We start from the raw sequence: 24,530 nt of genomic DNA on the forward strand, positions 1-24,530 counted from the left end.
AGTTTTGGCCGTGCAGCTAACGGTAGCATGTTGGCGCTCTCTTAAAGGGAATCTTAAATCTTAAAGGATTTTTTCCATCTAATCTGAGAGCACCATATTGTAGAGACAGAGGTACAGAGGTCTTGATTCCAATGATGTGTCACTTACTGGGCTGTTTGCTGTAGTTTTGATAAAAATCACTGTTTTATCAACAGGATATTTCGATTAGAGGACTAGTAAATCTACTGCCAAGTAGTTCTCTATATTCAATAGCTCTGTATAACCAAGCCCCCATCACTGATTGGCTGCTTTCTGCCTATGCACAGCTTACACAGAAAGCTGCCAATCAGTGTTGTGGGTGGGGTTATACAGAGAAGTGGTACATCTGCATGAGATTAATCAAAACTGCAGCAATCAGTAAAGTAACTGATACATTGCTGGAATCAGAGTCTCTGCTCTTAAATGGGGGAGCAAACACCCAGCGACTGATACCCTTTCGATAAAGACAATCACTGGCTGTATGTACGTTGAATAAATAGAAAAATGGCAATATTTTTAATAAAGGAAATATCATTGCCAAATTTTAGATATCATCATCATGTTTGGTTTACGTCAAATTTTACATTTTGAATGGAAATCCACTTTAGGGTAAAATGTGAATTAATTAGATATTTGCACTGGGACAATTTTGCCTAGAAGGAATCACATATGTCAATATTATTTTCTATTATTCCATGTGCAGGCTATGTATACAGTATATACTGTACATGTGGTGAGTGCTGGTATGGAGCTATTGGCTAACTGTATGCCCAGAATGTACACACAAAGGCGACGTGCCAGCTATTTCTGTATATTAAGAAAGTAAAATGTAAGGTTAAGCAAAATGCATTGGTCGTAGCAGCAGAATTACACCAATTTCAATCAAATGTTTCCACTAATTAGTGAAGACACAGAGAATTTTAAAAACGACACAAGTCACAGTTACAATAGACAGTCGGCTGTTATAGAGCAATTTACAGTCTGATCCTCATTAGCTGATACTGAATTATTCAAAATGCAGTATATAGCGGTATAATAGGCACTAAGAAGGGCTTTCCTTGTGACAACAAGCACTGTTCGGTGTATCTGGCTTTATATGTGCATGGGAGCTAATAATCTAAGTACAGAATTTTGTAGCAAAAATAAAAATGGTGGCCAAGATTAAGTTTTGCATGTTTGGGCTGTTGCAGAATTTAGCTTTCAGCAGAATCATCAGCACTTAGACATTGTGTGAGGATATGCTGTATTACTTGGGAGTCACGACATTATTTTCATCATCAGAACATAGATTACAGGGGAGAATTGAACACAAACCAGAGAGTCTACACTTGTCGACAAGTTATAAGAGTTATCACAACGCCATCCCTAGCATAAGCCTGAAGCTGTTTTTAACTCTAAAATGGGTGTCGTATATTAATTCAATGAATGGTATTAAAGGGAATTTGTCAATCTAAGAGCAGGATAATGTATGGGAAGAGACCTTGATTCTAGCGATGTGTCACTTACTGGGCTGCTTAGTGTAGTTTTTATAAAATCATAGTTTAGTAGTTAAGCCACTACTCCCCAACACCATTGATTAGCAGCTTTCTGCCTATGCACAGTATACATAGAAAGTTGCCAATCAGTGGTGAGGGTGGTATTATACACAGGTCAGCACTCTAAGAACTGATAGATCTGCAGCAGATAATACAGTGATTTTATCAAAACTATAGCAAGTTGTAAGTGATACAATTCTGGAATCAGGGTCTCTGCCCCAATATCATGCTGCTCTCAGATGTGGTAGCAAAAAAACTGGTAACGGATTCCTTTTAAGGCCACGGCCCCACTATCAGTATTTGGTCAGTATTCGGTCAGTATTTTTTCTCAGGCGTGGGAGCCAAAACCAGGTGAGGAACAATCAGAGAAAAGGTATAATAGAAACAAGTCACCAATTCTGCATTTATCACCCACTCCTGGTTTTGGCTCCCACTCCTGAGAAAAAATACTGACCGAATACTGATAGTGGGGCCGTGGCCAAAGATTACCTATACCCATGAGAATTGCATTCTCATTCTCTTCTTTTACTATTACAATATTTCAGGATAAAATGATTCAATTTCTACCTTTTTTCCATTCTTATTTTTATTGTCTACCATTTTATTTCATTATTTTTTTTTTTTTTTACATTTTGTTATGCATTCATTTATTATTGCAGTTTTTACACCATTGTGGCTCAGAATAGCCAAGAACATGTTGCCATCTTTGTTCTCTGCAGTTTTCCCCATACATATACCTGATTACTGTCCACTGAGCTCCGTTGAGAAACATAAAACACAGGTAATGTTTTCTCAGCATTTTATCTGCCATAGGGGATGACATCACATCATCAAAGATGTAAGCTGTTTCAATGTTATTCACATGAGCAGGGAATAAATAAAATTTGCAAATGAACAACATATTTTCTTTATTTTATAACGTTAGCGGAGATAAAATAACAAATGAGACTACTTTGCAACTTTTCTTGATTAAAAATGAAATCCCCCACTGGAGTTGTAGATATGTGAAGCATCCAATGTGATGTGTGTTATATCTACTTAGATATTTATTATAAGAGTGATTGGAAGTATCTAACACTCCATAAACATAGCTCGTACTAAATACATGGCTAGACGTACGCTAAAAAGAGACAAACATGAATTTTGATGTAACTGGAGATGTGCCGCCTGGTACAAAGCCAGCACTGAGCAGCCAGTGCAGGGCACAGAGGTAGAATTTAGTAAGTCTGGATATTTATGTCATTGTCAAGCGTGTTACGGCATTGGATAAGAATAGAGTCGGTGCAATTCGATTAGCAGGATCCAGTGTGATGCTGAGACAATTCTCAGGGACAAGCCATGAATCAGGATAGTCAGGGAATCCGAGGTCAAGAGCCAGGAGGGTACATAATAAACAAAGGGAAGAGACAAAGGTGTAGACAGGTCACAGTCCGGGGTCAGAATTCCAAGGTCAGAGAGCATCAAGGCAAAAGGAGTACTACAAATAGGTAGTCAGTAGGTAAATCCAGAGCCTGGCATCAAAAGATCAGAATGAGTTCGAAGCACAAGGCACAGAGAAAACACCACACTAAGCTGAAAGTTCTGTCCGGTACTGACAGCTTCGTTAAATAACTGGGTAATCACTAAGAACAGGGAACACCTGAAGGAAGCTCAGCACCTCCCCGTCTCAGATTGGACGGTTGAGCTGTCAATCAAAATACTGACAGCACAGCACGCCCCTGCACTAGATTGGACGACTGAGCTGTCTATCAAAATATCAACAGCTCAACCCGTGACTGCGCTAGATTGGACGACTGATCAGTTAGTCACTGCGTCCAAGACATACTAAGAGGTGGTATTGTGACACCCAGTCAAGTCGCCAGGTCACGGAGCCCTGAGAACCCCGTTCTACCTTTTGGCATCCCAGTCCTGCTTTTGATTAGCCAGCCTGGCACAATGTTATTTTTGTGGTGTAGTGCATGTGTGATGTTGTACCTGGTTGGCTAATCAAAAGCAAAGTCACGAATGCTGGAGGGTAGGACGCTTTTCTCAGTGCTTTCATCCGGTAGTCACAGACTACTCATTTTTGTGTTTCATGTGTTTTTTAAAAATTATTGGCTATATTTCCTTTCATGATTTGTGTTAATAAAACAAAATTTGTAATTTTGTAATTTTTACACTGGGCATTGGGACTATTTTAGACACATATTTCCTGTCCTCTCAGGAAAAATTTTCAGCAGTCTTTTTTATCATCAGAGACAGGATAATACCTCCATACAGGGCTAATAACACAGAATCCTCAAATTGCCATTGGTGACATCACATCTGACCCTGCGCCCCCTCACTTCACAGTAACCTGTGCACACGCTCATTAGATGCAGGCGCTGAGCAGGAGACTAAAAAAGAACAGTGGCCGGTGTGAAAATTGCTAAATTTTTATTTTTAACTATTTTTTATTTTTAATTCAGATTATATGAGAAATAAAATCTTTACCAAAAATTCGTAAAAAAAATGCATTTAAAGGAAACCGGTCAACAGGTTTTTTCAATATAAAGGTATAATAAAAGGTCATTCTTGGGATCTGCTGAAGGGGTTGAGGACATACATACAGCATACTAGAGCGCTGTAAAAGAGGCCTTAAAGGGAACCTGTCACGTCCTAGCTACTATCTACACTGCCCCCATAGCGTTGTGAGTGATGCAATTTGCATCAATAACAAGCTTTTTACATTAAAATTGGTGCAACTATAATGATTTTATAACCTTTGATAAATTTTGTCCTGCCTGCACATATTCAGTCATAGGGGTGTGATTCTCACATTCAGTCACGGGCGGGCGCAGCATTTGTGGCACCCCAGGGGTCTGGTTTTCCACAGTAATGTAATGTTATGTCTGAGAGCAGGTGGGAGGTCCTTTGGTCAGGGATCCTGTGCATGCCACACCTCCTGCCCAGTCTTGGGAGGGGAAGAACTTCCCCTGTATAAACCCTGGGCTGAGGCAGGGTTAGTCAGTCAAGGAGAGTAGAGACAAGAAACAGCAGAAGCAATACTACTACGAGTCAGGGGCTGGCAGCTGCAGAGCTCGCCCTGACTGAGAAGCTTTCTTACCGGACCCGGCGTCCCAGGCTGTGGGGACTAACTCTTACCCAGCAGCAGAAGCCGACCGGCAGGGGATTTCAGGTCCTCAGGCCCAGAAACCCGAAGGCACGGTCACACGCGTGGGACCAGCACCGCCATCGTGGAGCGGAAGCCATTAGAAGGCCCCGAGTCACCGGCCATACGGGTGAGCACCACACGGTACACTCAGGGACGTGGGCTACTTATATCCGCTTCTAGCAAGGTAGCCAGAAGAGTACAGTCAGTTTGGGAGGCCTACAACTCCGCCTGGCCAGGGGAGATCCCATCTGCTCAAGGACTGACCAGGCCCCGTTCACTAGCAAGTACTCCGGGAGGGTCTATCGTTGTTACCAGTAAAGACCCTGAATTACACCGCACCGTCTCTGAGTGGTTCCTGCTACCCCCATCATCCACATCTGCTGCCCTGAGGCCATACCCCTCCCGTTGGGGGTTATACCATCTACGCTGCACCATCCATCCACCGGCCTCAGCGGACTGTCCTGCAGCGGCAGCTCCGTAGCTGCATTCAACGGGTGGCGTAGTCGTCCTACATCTACCGCTGTTACATCGCCGCTCAGTTTGACTCCCTGGGCACGGACCGGGTCACCGCCACGAGACTACAACCCTCAAGAGATCCGGCTCCGGGTAAGCTCCCGCGTGCGCAACGCAGCGCGACACAGGCCCAGGGGCGCGTCAACTTTGGCGTAGTCGGCAGGATTTCGTGCCCGCAACCACCGGGTACTGCGTGCCTGAAAAAGAGACTTTTCAAACTTACCTGTGGTGAAGATTCCCGCCATCCGGCGCCATCTTCAGCCTTCTTCCCGCCATCGGTGAAGTTTCCCGCCATCCGGCGCCATCTTCTGCCTTCTTCCCGCCATCCGTGGAGTTTTCCCGCCATTGGACGCCATCTTGAGGACGCCGCGCGGGAAGAAGAGGGGCGTGGACTCCGAAAGCGCGCGAGAACTGAAGCCCCGCCTCACGTCCGGACGTTGCGTAAGGTCCTGGAAGGAGCCCAGCAGACGCCGACGTCACAGGAGCGCGACGGAAGGTCCTCAACCCTGACGATCCACTGCGGAGCCGCGGCCTACGGAACAGGATCATCGCAAGGTAGGCCACGGTCCACTAGGGGGGAGGAAGATGTCGGATACGGAGGAGAGCTTCACTGCCTCAACCCCCGCCAGCGCTACCGCTGCTGCAGTTATGCCCTTCACCATGCCCTATATCCCGGGAGCAGCTTGGCTACCCCAGTACTCAGGGGAGTCACATACCCTGCATGACTTTAGAGAAAAGCTGGATAGCCTCTTCCAGGTGTACCCCCTCACAGAAGAGCAAAAAGTGAGCATCCTGGTGGCCCAACTAACCGGGGCAGCCCAAAGGGAAGTAAAATCCTGGCCACCTGGGAGGAAGACTGTCGCAGGGATACTAACCCGGCTGAAGGACACCTTTGATACCCGCACCTCAGCCGAGATTAAGCTTAGATTCTACGGGTGCAAGCAGCGAGCGCATGAGAGTATAAGGGACTATGCACTAAACCTACAAGAGGCCCTGAGGGCCATTAAGCAGACCGACCCTGATGGAGTGGGAAACGAGGACAGGCTGTTGACCGAACAGTTTATAGAGGGACTGTATTGTAATACCCACCGAACCCAGTTGCGGGCAATGGCCTTACAGGATCCCCATCTGGGCTTTGCACAGTTCAAGGACAGAGCCATCCGGGTGCTCCGAGAACCGGCACCGGGTGGCGTTGTGACCCACAAGCGCCCTGCTATCACTTACCACCAGGAGGCGGCGCCCTTGTCGGCAGGGCCTGTGGGAGCTGATGCGCAGGCTTTGGACAATGACCCGGCTCCAGACCTACACCATCAGGTCCAAGAGCTAGCTAAGAGCATTGCTGCGCTAACCCGAACTGTGCAGTCTTTACAGGCTTCCACCCCAGGGAAGATCCAGCTGGCATCCGGACCGGAGGACATCCCGTGGCGTCGACCAAGGAGGACCCCACCGGCCAGAGGAAGACCCAGTGACCGATACAGCGAGGACGGACGACCCATCTGCCGCCGCTGCAATCAACCTGGACATATGGCAAGGTACTGTTCTTTAAACGGGCACAACCTGGGGTAGAGGGCCAACCCCCAGGAAAAAGATCACCAGGCCCATCGAACTGGCGCGACAGATATGTGGGAGGACGTCCAGTCTTGCCTGTGGTACTGGATGGCATTCCCATGAGTGCCCTACTGGACACCGGGTCACAGGTCACCACCATCCCGTACGTGCTCTTTAAGCAGTACTGGAATGACTCGGATATTACCCGCTACCCTGACGACGACTTGAGTATCATCGCCAGCAATGGCCAGCCCGTGCCACAGATCGGATTTAAAGAGATGACCATCAAAATCGGTAGAGTCGAACTGGCAGCACAGGGACTGATCATTGTAGATATTGACAAACATGAGAGTCACCCAAAAATAACTCTAGGAACTAATGTAATTGAAAATTGTCTTGCAGAGGTGATTTTCCTTTTACAGCAGGTTGCCAAGAACGCCAGCTCCGGCGAGCAGCGGGTGCTCCAGAAAGAGATCCGGGCACTGATGCGACGGCAACAGGTGGAACTCTCCGGCGGTGAGATTGGTAGCGTAAGAATGTGTGACCCTTTTCCTATTGCCATGCCCCCAAAAAGTGAAATGATGATTTGGTGCCGGGCAGCTATTGGTCTGAGAGGTAGAGATTACCAGGCAATGGTAGAACCAGTTTACTCGGACAGTAGGCCCACCATTTTGACAGCACGGGGGGTGGTTGATGTACGCCATGGGAGGGTGCCCGTTCGCATAATAAATATCGGGGAGAGGGAAGTGTACCTGCCCCGGTATGCCACGCTAGCCAAATTATATACCATTAACCAAAATTCTATACAATCTGTGGAACCCTTGCCTCCATCTCACCCGGAGGAAGGTAACGGCTCTAAGAAAAACATGGAGGACTAGTGTCAGCAACTACATCTGGGTACTGACTCCACTCCCGCACACCAGAAACAAGGAGTCTATCGGGTGGTTCAGGAGTACGAGAGAGTGTTCAGTAAACACCCGTTAGACTTCGGGCGAGTCAAGGGGGTAGAACACCACATCCCCACGGGAGACCATCCTCCTATAAAAGAGAGGTATCGACCCGTACCCCCTGCCCACTACCAACACGCCAAGGGGATGCTTAGAGACATGAAGGAGGCTGGGGTGATCAGGGATAGCTGTAGCCCCTGGGCAGCTCCACTAGTCTTAGTCCGAAAGAAAGACAACACCATGAGGATGTGTGTAGATTACCGGAAAATCAATCGTATCACACACAAGGATGCGTACCCCTTACCAAGGATAGAGGAGTCATTGGCTGCTTTAAGATCTGCTAACTTCTTCTCTACCTTGGATCTCACTAGCGGGTACTGGCAGGTTCCTGTAGCAGAGGCGGACCGGGAGAAGACCGCATTCACCACCCCGATGGGACTTAGCGAGTTCACCTGCATGCCGTTCGGACTCTGCAACGCACCGGGAACCTTCCAACGACTAATGGAGTGTTGTCTGGGCCACAGAAACTTCGAGACGGTCCTGTTGTACCTGGACGACGTCATCGTATATTCCAAGACGTATGAGGACCACCTGAAACACCTGGCGGAAGTGTTCGAAGCTCTGGCAAGTTACGGCCTAAAGGTGAAACCCTCCAAGTGTCACCTCCTGAAACCAAAGGTGCAGTACCTGGGACACGTGGTGAGCGCTGACGGAGTGGCTCCCGACCCTGATAAGATCACCGCAATTAAGGAATGGCCAAGCCCCTCCAGCGTAAAAGAAGTGCGGTAGTTCCTCGGGTTGGTAGGCTACTACCGAAGGTTTATTCCCGGTTTCACCAAAAAGGCAGCACCTATGCAGGACCTCCTGATAGGCCAGTCCCGGAAGGCCAAGAACCAGAAACCGCCCTTCAAATGGGAGGAGCTGGAAGAAGAGTCCTTCCGCCAGCTGAAGATGGCCCTCACGGGGGACGAAATCCTGGCGTACCCGGATTATAGCCAGCCCTTTATCCTCTACACCGACGCCAGTAACATCGGGCTAGGAGCCGTACTGTCCCAGATCCAGCAGGGGAAGGAACGAGTAATTGCCTACGCCAGCCGAAAACTGCGACCCACCGAAAGGAACCCCGAGAATTACAGCTCATTTAAGTTAGAGTTCCTTGCCGTAGTATGGGCAGTCACCGAGCGCTTTAAGCATTACCTCGCTTCTTCCCGGTTCACCGTGTACACGGATAACAACCCGTTGACACACCTGGACACGGCAAGACTCGGTGCCCTGGAGCAGAGGTGGATGGCCCGTCTGTCCAACTACGAGTTCACAATCAAATACCGGGCAGGACGCTCCAATACCAACGCGGACGCCCTGTCCAGGATGCCCAACCTGCCGGACGGAGGAGAAGATCCAGAGGGACTGGAAGAAGTTGAACTCCCTGCATTCCACCGTCATGGGACTATCCAGTATTCCCACCGGGTAAGGAGTAAGCAGGCTGCTACGTTGAACCCCTTACCCCACTACAACTGGGCGGAAACGCAAGACAGCGACCCTGCCGTCCGACTGGTGAAGGAGATGCTGACTAGGCCGGAGGCTCGCCTTGAACCAGACGCTCCGGAGGAAGCCAAACAACTATGGGCAGAAAAGAGTCGACTGTTCCTTTACAAAGGGAAGTTGTGCCGCAGAATGGTTAACTCCCGGACGCATGAATTACTCTGGCAAGTAGTGGTGCCACGAAGAGACGCAGCCATGGTGATGGAGGCATACCACGACGGAGCTGGACACTTCGGGTGGAAGAAGCTGGAGTTCCTGCTGCGCGAGCGGTTCCACTGGGTAGGCATGAGGGGAACCATCGAGAAGTGGTGCAGAGACTGTGGCCCGTGCAACCTGAGAAGGAAGGACCGTGCCAGCCAGAAGACTCCCCTGCAGTCCATCGTCACCCGGCAACCGTTGGAACTGGTAGCCTTGGATCATGTAAAACTGACCCCAAGCAGAAGTGGCTACGTCTACGCGTTAACCATCGTGGATCATTACTCCCGGTTTCTGGTTGTCGTCCCCGTCAAGGACTTAACGGCTCAAACAGCAGCTAGAGCCTTCCAGTAGCACTTTTGCCGTCCACACGGGTACCCGGACCAAGTGCTGACGGACCAGGGACCTGCCTTTGAAGCGGAGGTCTTCCAGGAATTCTGCAATCTGTATGGCTGCCGGAAGATAAGGACGACACCCTACCATCCGCAAACTAATGGACTTTGTGAGAAAATGAACCAGGTGGTAATGGATCTTCTAAAAACGTTGCCCCTGGAAGAACGCAGTCTGTGGCCTGAGAAGTTGCCCGATCTGGTGGACCTATACAACCACATCCCGGTAGGTTCCACCAACTGTACCCCGGCTTACCTAATGAGGGCAAGACCTGGTAAGTTACCTGTTGACCTGGAAATGGGAGTCCTGACACCCGAGGACACTTCACCAGAAACAGACTGGGACACAGAGAGGCAGCAGCAGTACCGGAGAGTACAGGAGAGCGTGGAGCGAAGTCTCTGTCAGGCTAGGGAAAGACAAGAGAAAACTTACAACCAGTATGCTCCCGCTGTTCCCCTGGTACCCGGAGAGCAGGTCTTGAAGAGGAAGAGACGGCTCCACAAGTTGGATGACCAGTGGGAGAAGGACCCGTACACCGTACTGCCCTCAAGTCACGAGAACCCGAAGGTTTGTACCATCAGTAAAGACGGAGGGGAAACCACAGCCATTGTATCCCGGGACCACCTGAAGAAGTGTCCCGAACAACTGAGGAACCCTGAAGAGGAACAAGAAGACCATCGACCCGTAGAGGAAAGGGAAGATATGGTTAGTACTGTGCTCGGGGACTTCCCTCGGTCTTGGACTCAAGTCAATGGTGCAGTTGTGGTACCCGTACTCACCTTCCTCCAACCAGCATCCCAAGCACCTACGGAGCAACAGGTAGAGCTGGAAGAACAGCCGGTCCAGGAGGCAGAAGACTCCACACAAGCAGAACAGGAGGATCAACCCTCTGCTTATAGTGAGCCTGCCGTACCCCTAGTGAGACAAAGAGCCGGTAGACAGCTGCCCAGTTTACCCTTGACAGCTCCTACACCCTGTAGTTCAGGGCCAGACAGTCAGCTCCGTAGGTCCACTAGGGCCACTAGAGGCCAGTTACCCGCACGCTGGAGGATTTGAAGTGTATAAATTGTTTTATTTATGTTTATCTGTGTATTGTTGCTTGTGTATAATTTTGTGTTTCCAGTTATTTTTAGGAATCCTTGGTGGATTTACCGGGAATCCTTGTACATAGTTGGAGCGTAACCCAGGATGGACTAGAGACTGTTAAGGACTCGGGGTAGGACAGACCCCTACCTGGTTACGTCTCCCTGTTTTGGTGAAATGGACACCTTGCTTTCTTCAAAGACTACACCCGGTTACGGACATGCCGTGACCACCTTTATGTGTTTCTTCTTATTGTACTATTATTGTTGTTATATCTTGTTATGTTTTTTCTAAAATATGTTTAGTCCCGGAGTACTAAATTTCACTAGGGGGGAATGTGGCACCCCAGGGGTCTGGTTTTCCACAGTAATGTAATGTTATGTCTGAGAGCAGGTGGGAGGTCCTTTGGTCAGGGATCCTGTGCATGCCACACCTCCTGCCCAGTCTTGGGAGGGGAAGAACTTCCCCTGTATAAACCCTGGGCTGAGGCAGGGTTAGTCAGTCAAGGAGAGTAGAGACAAGAAACAGCAGAAGCAATACTACTACGAGTCAGGGGCTGGCAGCTGCAGAGCTCGCCCTGACTGAGAAGCTTTCTTACCGGACCCGGCGTCCGAGGCTGTGGGGACTAACTCTTACCCAGCAGCAGAAGCCGACCGGCAGGGGATTTCAGGTCCTCAGGCCCAGAAACCCGAAGGCACGGTCACACGCGTGGGACCAGCACCGCCATCGTGGAGCGGAAGCCATTAGAAGGCCCCGAGTCACCGGCCATACGGGTGAGCACCACACGGTACACTCAGGGACGTGGGCTACTTATATCCGCTTCTAGCAAGGTAGCCAGAAGAGTACAGTCAGTTTAGGAGGCCTACAACTCCGCCTGGCCAGGGGAGATCCCATCTGCTCAAGGACTGACCAGGCCCCGTTCACTAGCAAGTACTCCGGGAGGGTCTATCGTTGTTACCAGTAAAGACCCTGAATTACACCGCACCGTCTCTGAGTGGTTCCTGCTACCCCCATCATCCACATCTGCTGCCCTGAGGCCATACCCCTCCCGTTGGGGGTTATACCATCTACGCTGCACCATCCATCCACCGGCCTCAGCGGACTGTCCTGCAGCGGCAGCTCCATAGCTGCATTCAACGGGTGGCGTAGTCGTCCTACATCTACCGCTGTTACATCGCCGCTCAGTTTGACTCCCTGGGCACGGACAGGGTCACCGCCACGAGACTACAACCCTCAAGAGATCCGGCTCCGGGTAAGCTCCCGCGTGCGCAACGCAGCGCGACACAGGCCCAGGGGCGCGTCACATTCACTCACTGCTGGCGCAGCATTCACTCACTGCTGGCGCCGCCCATGTATTTGAATATTGCTACCAGCAAGCGCTATTATTGTGGGGCGCATGCGCATTTGTACATGTCCGGCCGCCTGCGCATGCGCAGTGAGGCTGTGTAGTTTGCAGCTTCACTGCGCATGCGCTATGACACTCTGTTCCCCTCTCGTGCGCAGTGAAGCTGTAATCACATAGCCTCACTGCGCAGGCGGCCGGACATGTACAAATGCGCATGCGCCCCACAATAATAGCGCTTGCCGGAAGCAATATTCAAATACATGGGCGGCGCCAGCAGTGAGTGAATGCAGCGCCCGCCCATGACTGAATGTGAGAATCACACCCCTATGACTGAATACGACCAGGTAGGACAAAGTATATTAAAGGTTTTAAAATAATTATACTACCACCGATTTTAATGAATAAAGCTTGTTAGTGATGCACATTGCATCACTAACAACGCTATGGGGGCAGTGTAGATAGTAGCTAGGACATGACAGCTTCCCTTTAAATGTGATGGCTGTAATTTAATACAAAATCCTGATTAAAAAAAAAAAAGATAATTTTCTGATGATACATTTCCTTTAAAAAGTTTTGCTGCATAATTTGCTTAAAATGTATCTTTTAAACGTATTTAATATAATTTAATATGTTATTTTAATAATAATAATTTAGATCATATTTTAATATAATATCATTTAACATTTAAAAAAATATGGAGTTTTGGAAATAAAGAGTTGGCGCAAAGTACACGGTTTAGATAAATATGGACCATTGTTTATAAGTGCATACAGATATTTTATGTCTGATTGTAGAGGTAGCAAATGACAAATATGTACCAGTCCTGGGGGTGGGCTGACATTGGGCACTCTACCCTATAGGTATAGTGACTCGATATGAAGAAGAGAAGCATTTTGCATGTTATATTATACCAGCAGGACCAGGATGTAGTTACGCCATATTTATCTTAATAATGAATGAATTCTGTCTCTGTCCTTTTCTCTTTCTGTAGGTAATTTATTCTTTGAATCTCAAGATTGATGAATATGAAGTGAATATTCTCACTCTAAAAGAAGCCCATCAGCATGAGATTGACCTCATTTCGAGTGATAAAAAGGAAAAACTTCTCCAATATGAGAACCTGATAGAGGAGGAGAGGATCCTGAGACTACAGATGCAGAACCTTGAGGAGGCTCTGGAGAAAAGTAATGTGACAAAAGAACAAAGCTTAGCCGATCTTGCCATGTACAAAAGGCAATCAGAAGAAAGGGAGCTTAAGACCCAATGTGAGCAAGCTGAAAGGATGGCCGCCTTGTCCAAGGAAATGCTCTCCATGAAGACTGACTACGAGAACCGTCTGCAGCAGCTCACAGAGGAGACCGATGCTCTAAGAAAGGAACGTGCCTCCAGTGACCAAGAGAAGTCGGTGGAAAAACTGAACGAGAAACTTAAAAAAGAAATCCAGGTTCTAAGCAAAGAAATAGAGAATCTAAAAACACAGAACCGCAAATTAACAGAAGACTATACGCTGAAGACCACCAAGCTCCACAGCAGCTACGTCAAAGAGAAGGAAAACTTGAGAAAAGCTCTGCAGCAGTCTGTGACAGAAATGATAAAACAGCTTCAGCAGAAGGAACAGGAGCAGAGGAAGGGTAGTCAGGCGAAGGAAGCCGCTACGCTACAGGAGCTCCAACAGCTGAAGGATGATCTGGAGGCAAAGGAGCTGGAAATCCTGGAAGCCAAGCAACATTCTCATAAAATGAAGGACATGGTGCAGGTAACAGCGGAGAGATTACTGGCACCCTCCAACCATTCCTCCCTGCTGACTACAACTTAACCAGTTCGGGTCCGGGCCATTTTCAAGCCTTTCTGACCATACACATTTTTGAGTTTTATCATACATGTTCTTTTAAATTTTCATTTGGAAATACAAATAATTTTCGCCTTTTTTTTCTCTGTACATGAGGCTTAATTTTATGTCATCTTTATATTCCTTTTTTTTTTTTTGCTGATTTTGGGGGAAAATGTTAAGAATGATAGCAAATAGGTGTCTGTTTTTCCCATTTTTTTTATATATTTCATTTTTTCCGAGGACCACCGAGGACTACTTTAAAAAACATTTTAAATTGTGTTCCCCTTTCTGTAGAAATTATTTGTATATACTGGACATTTTTTTCAACGGGGGCAGGGCAATAAACTGTGATTTGGACTACTAGTATTATTATTTTATTTTTTATTTATTTAACACTGTTAAAAATTAGGTCACCTTGGATCCTGCACCCCGCAGCTCCTGCTCCTTCACTACACTCAGCGATCACATGATCACTTGGTCCAGAGGATGAAGCAACATCATTGCTTCTTAATCTATATACACAACGATTGTTCAGCGTTGTGTACACAGCAGTCAGGAAGGCAGACATGATAATTAATCATGTCTGCCTTCTGTATGCGGAGTCTGGCTGGGTCTGGCAGCCGACTTCCCGTTCCAACACACCATCAAAATTTTGTAATCTGCAGTCACAAAGAATGACTGCTGAAATTTATGTTCAGCCCGAAAACCCATTTAGGCTTTTAGTGCCCACGATGCAGAAATGAAGCAGAAATTTTACTGAACGTTTCTGCATCTCCTTGGCAGAAAAACGCACGCGGTTTTTACATGCGTTTTTGATGCGTTTTTACAGTGTATTTGCCATGCGTTTTTCCAATGCATTGTATAGGCAATTATGCATGCAGAAACACACAAGAATTGGTCATGTCCAGATTTTCTCTGCGAGTAAAATCCGAGCAGAAAAAATCCTGACCATGTGCACAGAACTTGCAGAATGTCATAGGAAGTCATGGGATAAGGTATGCAATGCGTTTCTGGAGCATTTCCGCGCTACAAATCCGCACCAAAAACACATCGTGGACACACAGCCTTAAAGGGCATTTGTCATGTCCCCAAACACTATTAACCTGCAGATATATGGTTACTCTGCAGGTTAATAGTGTTACAATGCTTCCTGGCTGCCTTATTGAAACCTCACAGGATCCATCGGCTTTCAATCATATAGGTGTGCATGGAGAAACTATAGTCACCGTTCAGTACACAGTAAGCGGCGACTGTAAGTACGACGCGACACTTCGATTGACAACTCTCTTTTGCAGCACATTTGTTCAAAGAGATTAAAAAGATGGAGCTTGCTTACAGTATAGTGAGCAGTGACTGAAGCCGCGCTATGCACGCCTCTATGACTTTGACTGAAAGCCGGCGGCTCCTAGGAAGAATAAAGATAATTATCTCCTGGTAGCCGCACTTGCAGTAAAATAACCAGACAGCATTTTAACAACATTAACCTGCAACTAAATAGCGTTTGGGGACCTGACAGGTTGTCTTTAACCCCTTCGCGACCGATAACGAATAATAACATCCTCGGCCGTGTCCCTGCCTTTGATGCGGGCTCACACGCTGAGCCCGCATCTTTCCCCGCAATTGATGGCTGATTGAATCTACCCGTGGCTGTTAACCAGTTAAATGCCGCTGTCAATCACTAACAGCGACATTTAACACGCACAGACAGGAAGCACATAATTGATCCCGTCCATCAGTGCACCTGACACGTGATCACCGAGGCGCCGATGGGTTGTCATGACAGCTGGGGGTCCGTTCAAGACCCCCGTGCCTGTTATCACAATCCTTCTGTGAACGCCGGCCCGTGCTGAAGCACTGCTATACATAGCATAAGCGATTGGATGAGCGCCGCTTCAAGTCTCCTAATGGGACTCTGAAATAAAGTAAAAAGTAAAAAAAAAAGTAAAAAAAAAGTTTTTAAAAAATAAAAAAAAGACAAAAGTTTAAATCACCCCCTTAGGCCCCATTAAAAATAAAGCAATGAAAAAAAAATGAAAATACACATATTTGGTATTGTCACATTCAGAAATGTCTGATCTATCAAAATATAAAATAAATGAATCCAATCGGTAAACGGCTTAATGAGAAAAAAAATCAAAATGCCAGAATTACGTTTTTTTGGTCGACGCAACATTGCAATGAAATGCAATAAGAGGCGATCAAAATATTGCATCTACGCCAAAATTGTATCAGTAAAAACACCAGCTCTGTGTGCAAAAAATAAACCCTCACCCAGCCCCAGATCCTGAAAAATGAAAATGAGAACGTTACGGGTCTGGAAAAATGGCAACGGAAGCAAAAAAATTTTAAATAAAGAAAAAAAACTATACATGTTTGATATCTGCATACTCGTACTGACCTGTGGAATCATATTGCCAGGTCAGTTTTACCATATATTGAACACTTTTTTTTTGCAATTTCACCAGTTTTTCCAGTTTTTCAATACACTGAATGAATGGTGTCATTCCAAACTACAACTCGTCCTGCAAAAAAACACAGCTATATGGCTGTAAAAATAAGAAAAAGTTATTTCTTTTGGAAGAAGGGGAGGAAAAATCAAAAAGATGGAAAATCGCCCGGGAGTGAAGGGGTTAAACTGAAATAATAAAGCTAAGACCTTTTTTTTCTCTAGGATTTGGAAGCCCAGCTGAGACAGAAAGAAGAGGAGCTAGCCGAATCCAGAAGCATTCAGAGAAATGCAACAGAGGAGCTTTCAGTAGCAAAACAGAGATTATTACAGCAAGAGAATGAGATCCAGAAGCAGACAGGTAGTACACGTTAACCCTTCGCGACGCTCTCTGTATCTTCTGCTGTCTGCAATGTGGTAAATCAATAATGCATTGCTTTGTTTTGACAGAACAGATGAAGAGTATCTCGAGTGCACATCAAGCAGCTGTCACTGAAATCACTGAATTAAAAAGCCAAATAGATCAACTGCAGCAGAAACCGGTGCGGAAAACTCCTGCCAGTAGGAGAGACGTCGGAGACATTGTGAATTCCAAACAGGTAAGCGGGTATTGTACTGAGGGCATGGAGAGGAAACAAATCCAAGAACTTTTTGTCAGATCATGAAGAACATAATATGAAACATCTGTATTTGCCACGAATGGGAGAATCTAAACTGTGGACTCGAAATTAGCAAGGAATACGATTTGAATAATCCCTGTAGACTTTTTTTCTGCTCATCACTATAGCAAACATATATTAGAATTGGGCGGACCGTATGAAATTTGAATTCGCCTGCTTTGCTGACTTTTCCCAAAAAATTGAATCGCAGCCTTTAATTGCATGGAAAAAACATGTATAACACTCGGAAGTCTCCTAGGACAGTACTGAACCCCTTCTGGGCTCTGTAATGTAAACATATCCTTGTTAATGTTAATGTCCAATTGACTTTTACCAATCTGGCTATGGAAAAACGAATGTTAACTGGTGGTAACCAACAACCATATGCGGGTTTCATGTACATGTCTAATATTGGACTATTACAACAACGAATATAAAGCCTATAAACAAATAAGAGGTATCAGAGCACTACACTGTATTAAAAATTCCTTTATTATCATCAAAATATCAATACAAATCAAATGTAGGGTAAAAGAGAGAAAGGTGAGCCCTAAAAAGATCTAACAGCTGCCCCCACATTAGTTAAAGGGGTATTCTCAAGTTATTTAATTGCTTTAATTAGTTAGATGGGATAAAATAAGCATGTTTGCAATTGACCTGTTATAAAAAAAAAATAATACTCATTCCTGCTATTTTCACCATGTGACAACTGAGGCCATTGATTGGCTGCAGTGGTCTAGTGACTGATACGCAACACATTATTACTTCCAGCATTAACAGAGACCACTAAAGTAACAGGCTATTCAAGAGGTAAGTAATTGTCTTTATTTTTTAACATTGCCTAACATATGTTACATTTTGTATGATCCCTAAAAACCCTGCAAGTAAGTTGGAAATTAATTAATGGTTCTGGGGGTAGAATGCATGAGAAAACTAAGCTTGATTTTGGTGTGAGCTGCTCTCGCAAGTGCTTTCTGGCCGGTTCCTAAGGTTAAAGTGTTCTCAGTTCTGTGCATTAAAGAGGTTGTGCCATCTTTTTAATGGGAGTACACCTTTCTCCAGCTTCCAGGCTTCCTTTTTGCCAGGGGTGGTGCTCTCCTGATTGACGGATTGTTTATACAAGCGGCATTTCTGTATCACAGATCCAAACTGTGCTCTTTCTGATGCTGCTATGGAAGGCAGCTTTGCCTTTGCAGCCTGGGGGAAGTGCAGGAGCTCTGAAGCTGGCCCAATCAGGATCAGCATGCGCTAACAATTGTGCTAGCTTCAGAGCAGTGATTACAAGCTCAATAGATCCGATCTTGTAAGCACTCCACTTCTTGCCTAAGAGACCTAGACAATGAGCAGTAAACAATAAAACGAAAAATCCTTCTGCTCGGAGAAAACGGAGAGCATTTTTAATAACTAGTAAAGCATGCACTGTGTATGGGTGCGCCAAAAAAATCAGACCCCATAAGGAGTCACCAAAGGGGATCCAACTTTGATGAATAAATTGCAATTCTTTTACATAGGAAACTGTATTTAGTCTTTTCAATTTTTAATAACTGCTGATGTATAAAAATGTGGATGACAAATGAGAAAAAACCGTCAGAGTTTTCTGGATGATGCGCAGATGATTTTTTATACGCTCATGTGAAATCAGCCTCAGGAACCACCATCGGAGAACTTACAAGGCTGATGCACCTGAATAATTCTTCATTTTAATAACTCTTCATTGCTCTTTCATTTTGTTGCTAGAATTGTGGACAAAAGTAAGTTTTAACACCTCAACATATTTCCTATCTTCCGCTGTCAGCAGTTTTGCAAGGTCAACAGACTGCCTTTATTACATTCGCGAATGTACGGTTAGATGCCTCACTAGGATGAACAACATGTCCGTCTAACCGCTCTACATGTCTGTCGTTTATCTTTTCATATACTAGTACTCGAGAGAACACGCTGTTCTGAAACAGCACAAAGAGGACATCAGTAAAACAAAACGGCAGAAAGAGACAGAGACAAAGCATCTAAAAGAGCAGCACGCCAAGAGCCGAGAAGACTTATCGAAAATGCATGTAGCTGAGATAAAATCCATCCGGACATCCATGGAGGAAGAGAAGAGGCGACTGCAGAAAGTACTGTAGGATCTTCATCCATTTTCTACCTTCAATGAAAATAAGCATGAAAGGGATTATCCAGCCTTAGGGTACAAGTCTGCAGTCACTTTATGTGACTGTAGACTTGTGAATCCTCACAGCGTGCGCACTGTGTGCTGAGAGGATTCCCAGGTGCTGGCGTTGGGAACAAGCGGTCATGTAACCACAAGTATGCAATTTACATACTTTCGGCCACATTCCGACTAGATGTGTCTGTCCTTGCTTAATACACTTGCAATGAGGAAGGCCGCACACATCTAGTCGGCATGTGACCGCATGTATGCAAATCACAGACCTGCGGTCACATGTTCCGCGTGCTATGAGGATTCGTAAGTCTGCAGTCACAAAGACGGACGGCAGACTTGTACCCTAAGACCGGACAGCCCCTTTAAAATGTTTCTGATTTAGTAACAGTGTAATTGATACAGTTTGTCCAATACACACTACTACAGTATATTCTTAAAGAAGACCTGTCAACAGGTCAAAAGTGAGTGTTATTTTAGCTTATTTCCCGCTTCTCCCATGAGTATACTGTTTATTTTCCATGCGCCTCATGGTCCTCTTTTTAAATAAGTGCATCCTATACAAAAAAAAATTCTCCTTATCCAATGGGGCATGGCTCACAGCTTTTTTTGTGGGCATTTCTCTCCGCTTCTTGGTGACAGAGGAAGATGTAAGCCACACCCATATGGCTAAGAAGAAAACAAATGTATACAGAGCACACTTATAGAAAAGTGCCACATCTAGGGAACTGAAAAAATGGAGCAGCAGAAATTAAATGAATTAAAATTTTGGCCACTTTTTCCTTGGTGATAGATTCTCTTTAAAGGGGGTGCCCCATGGTTTCAGTTAAAACACATTATTATTGGATTTATTTAAAAAAATAACTCAGTGTTTATAAAGAGTAATCATCGTTTTCATTTTTTTTCATAAATCAGTACTTCATAAAATATAACTTTTCAGAGAAATCCACTTCTATTTCCTACTGGACCGATCTTTCATTCTCAAAATTCTCAGTTCACGGGTAAAATCTGTCTTCAGTGAATACAGATTTTCCCATTACAGAGATAGGAGATGACAGTTACTGCATCCAGACTGTACCCATGACTTGAGAGTGAAAGATCAACGCAAGAGGGTAGCAAAGTAAATCTCTCCGATAAGATATATTACAAAGTTTCATATTTTTACGTGTAGTATTAATTTTCATTAAACCTATGGTTACGTTTTAAATATTGTTATTATTATATACTTGTTATGGCGCCCCCTATTCTTTACAATATGTCCATTGCTGTTAAGAACAAACTTTGGGACCAATTCATCAATGCTTTTATGCCAGAATACTGACATAAAATGGTTTTGAAACGTTGCAAAATTTTTGTGCAACGCGGAGTTACACAAACATTTTGTGAGTTCCGTCTTTTTCCACCATTTTGAAGCAACTCCGCCAAAATGGGTGGAGATGGGGAAGAGGTAGGATGGGGTGTGGCTATGTGCACCAGTCAAAATCACCAAAAATGTTGGTGTTTTTTATGCCTGAAGTGCTACTCCAGTTTCTGACTGGACAAGTATTTCTGGCAAGATGTTCATCAAAAACTCACCATAAGCTCATCGTGGGAACATAGCCTTAATGAATTTGGCGCGTCATACTCCAGCAAGCTCTTCATTAAGGCCACGACCCCACTATCAGTATTTGGTCAGTATTCGTTCAGGATTTTTTCTCAGGAGTGGGAGCCAAAACCAGGAGTGGGTGATAAATGCAGAATCTGTGACTTGTTTCTATTATACCTTTTCTCTGATTGTTCCTCACCTGGTTTTGGCTCCTACTCCTGAAGAAGAAATACTGACCAAATACTGATAGTGGGGCCATGGCCTAAAGCTGATATACACCACTCCAGTCTTATAGTGCACTAATACTTATTGACTAGTCTATATACTGTAATAGCAGAATTCATTAATTGTATACAAGACAGTCCAGGTGGTCTGGTTGACAGCCTGAGCATGTGTGACCACCAGCACCAGACACATGATGCGAATCTTCTGAGCGGGGGTTAAAGAAAATAGCAGCATAACATGGGAAACAATAATAACTATACACAGAAGTTTTTTTTAATTGTTTCCAAACCAAAAATGGTGACATTTTGTGTGATCCAGGGGTGGACACAAACAGGAGAGGGCCCCTGTGCAAGAAAAATATATGGGCCCTTTGCAGTACATTATCTCATCATAAAGCACAATCCCACCTGCTTTGGAGATGGTAGTGGCCCCCTTTCCCCTTGGGCATCTGTGCGGCTGCATAGGTTGCACCAATTGTATGTCCGCCCCTGGTGTGATCTAACAAAGTAAATTAATGTTTACTTGTAGGACCAGCTCTTTAAGCAAAACGTTAATTCAGGAGTTCAAATTACTGTTTCATAGTATTTAAAAATGTATTTTTGAATCTTATTTTGAAGCCACCTCCCTTTAATAATGGGTCTTTTGAATCAACTGGTACAGTATCCATTTGGCAACTTGTCTTGGTGACCACTATCTCCGTACATCTAACCTATTTGCCACACAGACTTATTTTTGGTCCTCCCCAATGTACATGGCAACAAAAAAACTATAGAAAATAAGCTTAGTGTGTACTGGGGCTAACATCATTTTCACATTTTTTAGTGATTTTGTCTAAATTTCATTTAGCCTTCTATCTAATTGCACTGAGGTTCCAATATTGGCTTTGCGTGCTTTACATCATTACAGGTTCATGATATGCACATAGACGAACTGAAAAAGAAGAATGAATATGAGAGAAAACTTTTGGTAGAAGAAAGAGATGCACTTTATGTTAAACTTCAGGACTCCATATGTAAGGTAAGTGTGACATGCAGAAGTAGAGGGGTTGCATTCAGCAACTAGAGGGGTTAACACAGTTACAAGAGACAGGGAGTGTTTTAGCAGAGCCCCAGGGGGATTGTGGGGAAGTTGTTTACTGTCTGGCTGGAGCCGAAGAGAAAGGTGGTGTGTGTGTTCTGTATCTCACAGAAGCGCCCCTGCAAGTGAAAAGGATTCAAGTCAGGAGTGAAGCTAAGCACAGGTCAGGTAGAGTTCCTGAACTAGTAGTGCACAGTATTGTCAGGCAGAAAGATAAGGACTGGAATAAATGGTGTCACAGGGATGGATCATCTCCCTCAGCAAACCCTCTCCCCCTCCTCCATATCACTGTGCTGTAAAGAATGCTGTATTTATTAATGGGCCTTTGCATTAGAATTGTGCTGTCCTATACTACTGGGAAGACTGTGAACTGCTGTGCTGCTAAGGAGACTGTACTGTTTGTCACTGGAGCCTGTTGCTCATAAGACTTAACTTGCACTGGCTATGCGACTACTTTTTAAATGCTACTGTTCTACCATTTATGAGGACTCTTGTAAAACAACCTACGTGTCTGTGCCTGAGGGTCAATACCCCTGTGTGCCTGAGAGAAGCTGCAGCACATGGTCTATGGTCGCCCTGAGTAACGGTTCCTCCAGGATTCCAAAGGATTCATGTAGCCTGTCTCGCCCCTATCTGAACCTAGCGGCGTGCGTGTAACATAAGTCAGGGGCTGTTCATGTAATTAGGTGACGACTAAAAAAAACACCATTACATCTACTGCAGAAAATGTCACTCAGTGTTTGCAGGGTGTAAAGTTTAATACTGATGACCTATCCAAGCTGGCAATGTTTCATCGGTGGAGCTCTGACCGATGAGGTCGCTGCCAATCAGCAGAATGGAGAGATCCTACTGCTCCACTGATATTTCGTCACTAGTACAATACTGCAGCTCAGGTGTGAATGGGGCTGAGCTAAAGTGCCAGACTACTTTATTCTATTGACCAGTGGTAGACCCAGGGTTAGTCCCCACTAATCAAGCATTAATATCATAATATCTAATTTAACACCTTAAGGATTGGCCTATTTTGGGCCTTCAACATTAAACATTTGTTCATCAACACCTTCCAAGAGCCATAGACCCCAAGTCATCAAACAGTTTCGCCATAATTTTTGCACCAGTTCCGGCCAGCTTCGACAACGTTTTGAAAAGTGGGTGCATGGCTGAGCTCAGCTGCCAAAATCATCATCATTTGTTCCACAAAAGTGAAGACCGAAGTGCATTGATTGGAGTACAATGGAGTACATTTCTGTCTATTGCGCATGCCTGCCAAATTCATGAAGAGGCACACATCTCTTGAATCTGGTGCTTCTTTGGTGCTTCTTACTCCAGTGCACCCTTCAGTAAGGCTGGCTTGTCTTGAAGAATTGGGGCCACAGTTTTTGTAGTCACTATTTTATGGGATAAATTTGATATACTCAAGCAGTTAGCAGTATTGGGACACACGTCTTGATCATTGTCTTTAGTCCTGCAGTCCCATTGCCCCTGGTGTATTACAACTGGTTGCTCGTCATGCCGTCTGCTTTAATATGCAGCCTATGCACAATGTCCGATCTATTACAGATGATTTAGTATGCATTGTTTACAACAGTCCGCCTGTGTAACCAGGCTATAAAACGCCTTCCGATTGGTTAATGCTTACCGAAGAGCAGTTGCTTAAAACTGCTGGTTGGTCCATGTAAATGGACCCATACATCACCAAGCACAATGTCGAGCGTCGGATGAAGTGGTGTAAAGCCGTCACCACTGGATTCTGGAGCAGTGGAAACATTTTCTGAGGAGTGGTGAATCACACTGCTCTATGTGGCAGGTGCGATAATATAGTGTGTCTCACACATTTGTTATAATAAAGATAAAGCGGACAATCGCATTAAAGCTAAGCTCTTGGGTCATATATCTAGATACAAATTGCAGGTAATCAGCACATACATTTTAAAATAAAAAATGTATTGGGGTGGAACATTTTTCTTTTAAATATTTAGTCTAAATAATAATAAAGGGGATAATTGAAATATTCTGTACCCATCTAGATTTTTACAAATGGCTATAAACATGGGTTAAGTAATTAATATTAGGAGCTTAAAGTCAAGCTCCTGAGCCTCAGTGCCAAATCTGTGATAGGGCCCCCTCCCACCATGTGTCTTTTATAATACAGATAGCTTCATATGTGTCAGGTGGGCTTTTACCCCCCATAGTCACCAGGGTCTGCACTTCCATAGCTGCACCTGTAGTGAGATTATAGATTTAAATCATGCATTGATATAAGCCTTGATCGGCACATATATAATGTTTCCTGTGTATGT

At 45.1% G+C, this 24,530-nt stretch overlaps 1 protein-coding gene across 2 annotated transcripts in view; it reads left to right on the forward strand.

Annotated features, from left to right (window-relative positions):
• FAM184B (family with sequence similarity 184 member B) overlaps positions 1–24,530 on the forward strand; it is a 132,605-nt gene that overhangs the window by 42,382 nt on the left and 65,693 nt on the right. For both annotated transcript variants that reach the window (XM_073657128.1, XM_073657137.1), the window contains exons 2-6: positions 13,241–14,005; positions 16,752–16,887; positions 16,977–17,125; positions 19,108–19,299; positions 22,060–22,170. In XM_073657128.1, the coding sequence (XP_073513229.1) occupies positions 13,241–14,005; positions 16,752–16,887; positions 16,977–17,125; positions 19,108–19,299; positions 22,060–22,170 (1,353 nt within the window). The remainder of the gene's footprint in view (positions 1–13,240; positions 14,006–16,751; positions 16,888–16,976; positions 17,126–19,107; positions 19,300–22,059; positions 22,171–24,530) is intronic.

This window comes from Phyllobates terribilis, unplaced genomic scaffold (assembly GCF_046119375.1).
Source record: "Phyllobates terribilis strain yellow unplaced genomic scaffold, ASM4611937v1 Scaffold_1__5_contigs__length_1240528914, whole genome shotgun sequence".
NCBI classification, from domain to species: Eukaryota; Metazoa; Chordata; class Amphibia; order Anura; family Dendrobatidae; genus Phyllobates; species Phyllobates terribilis.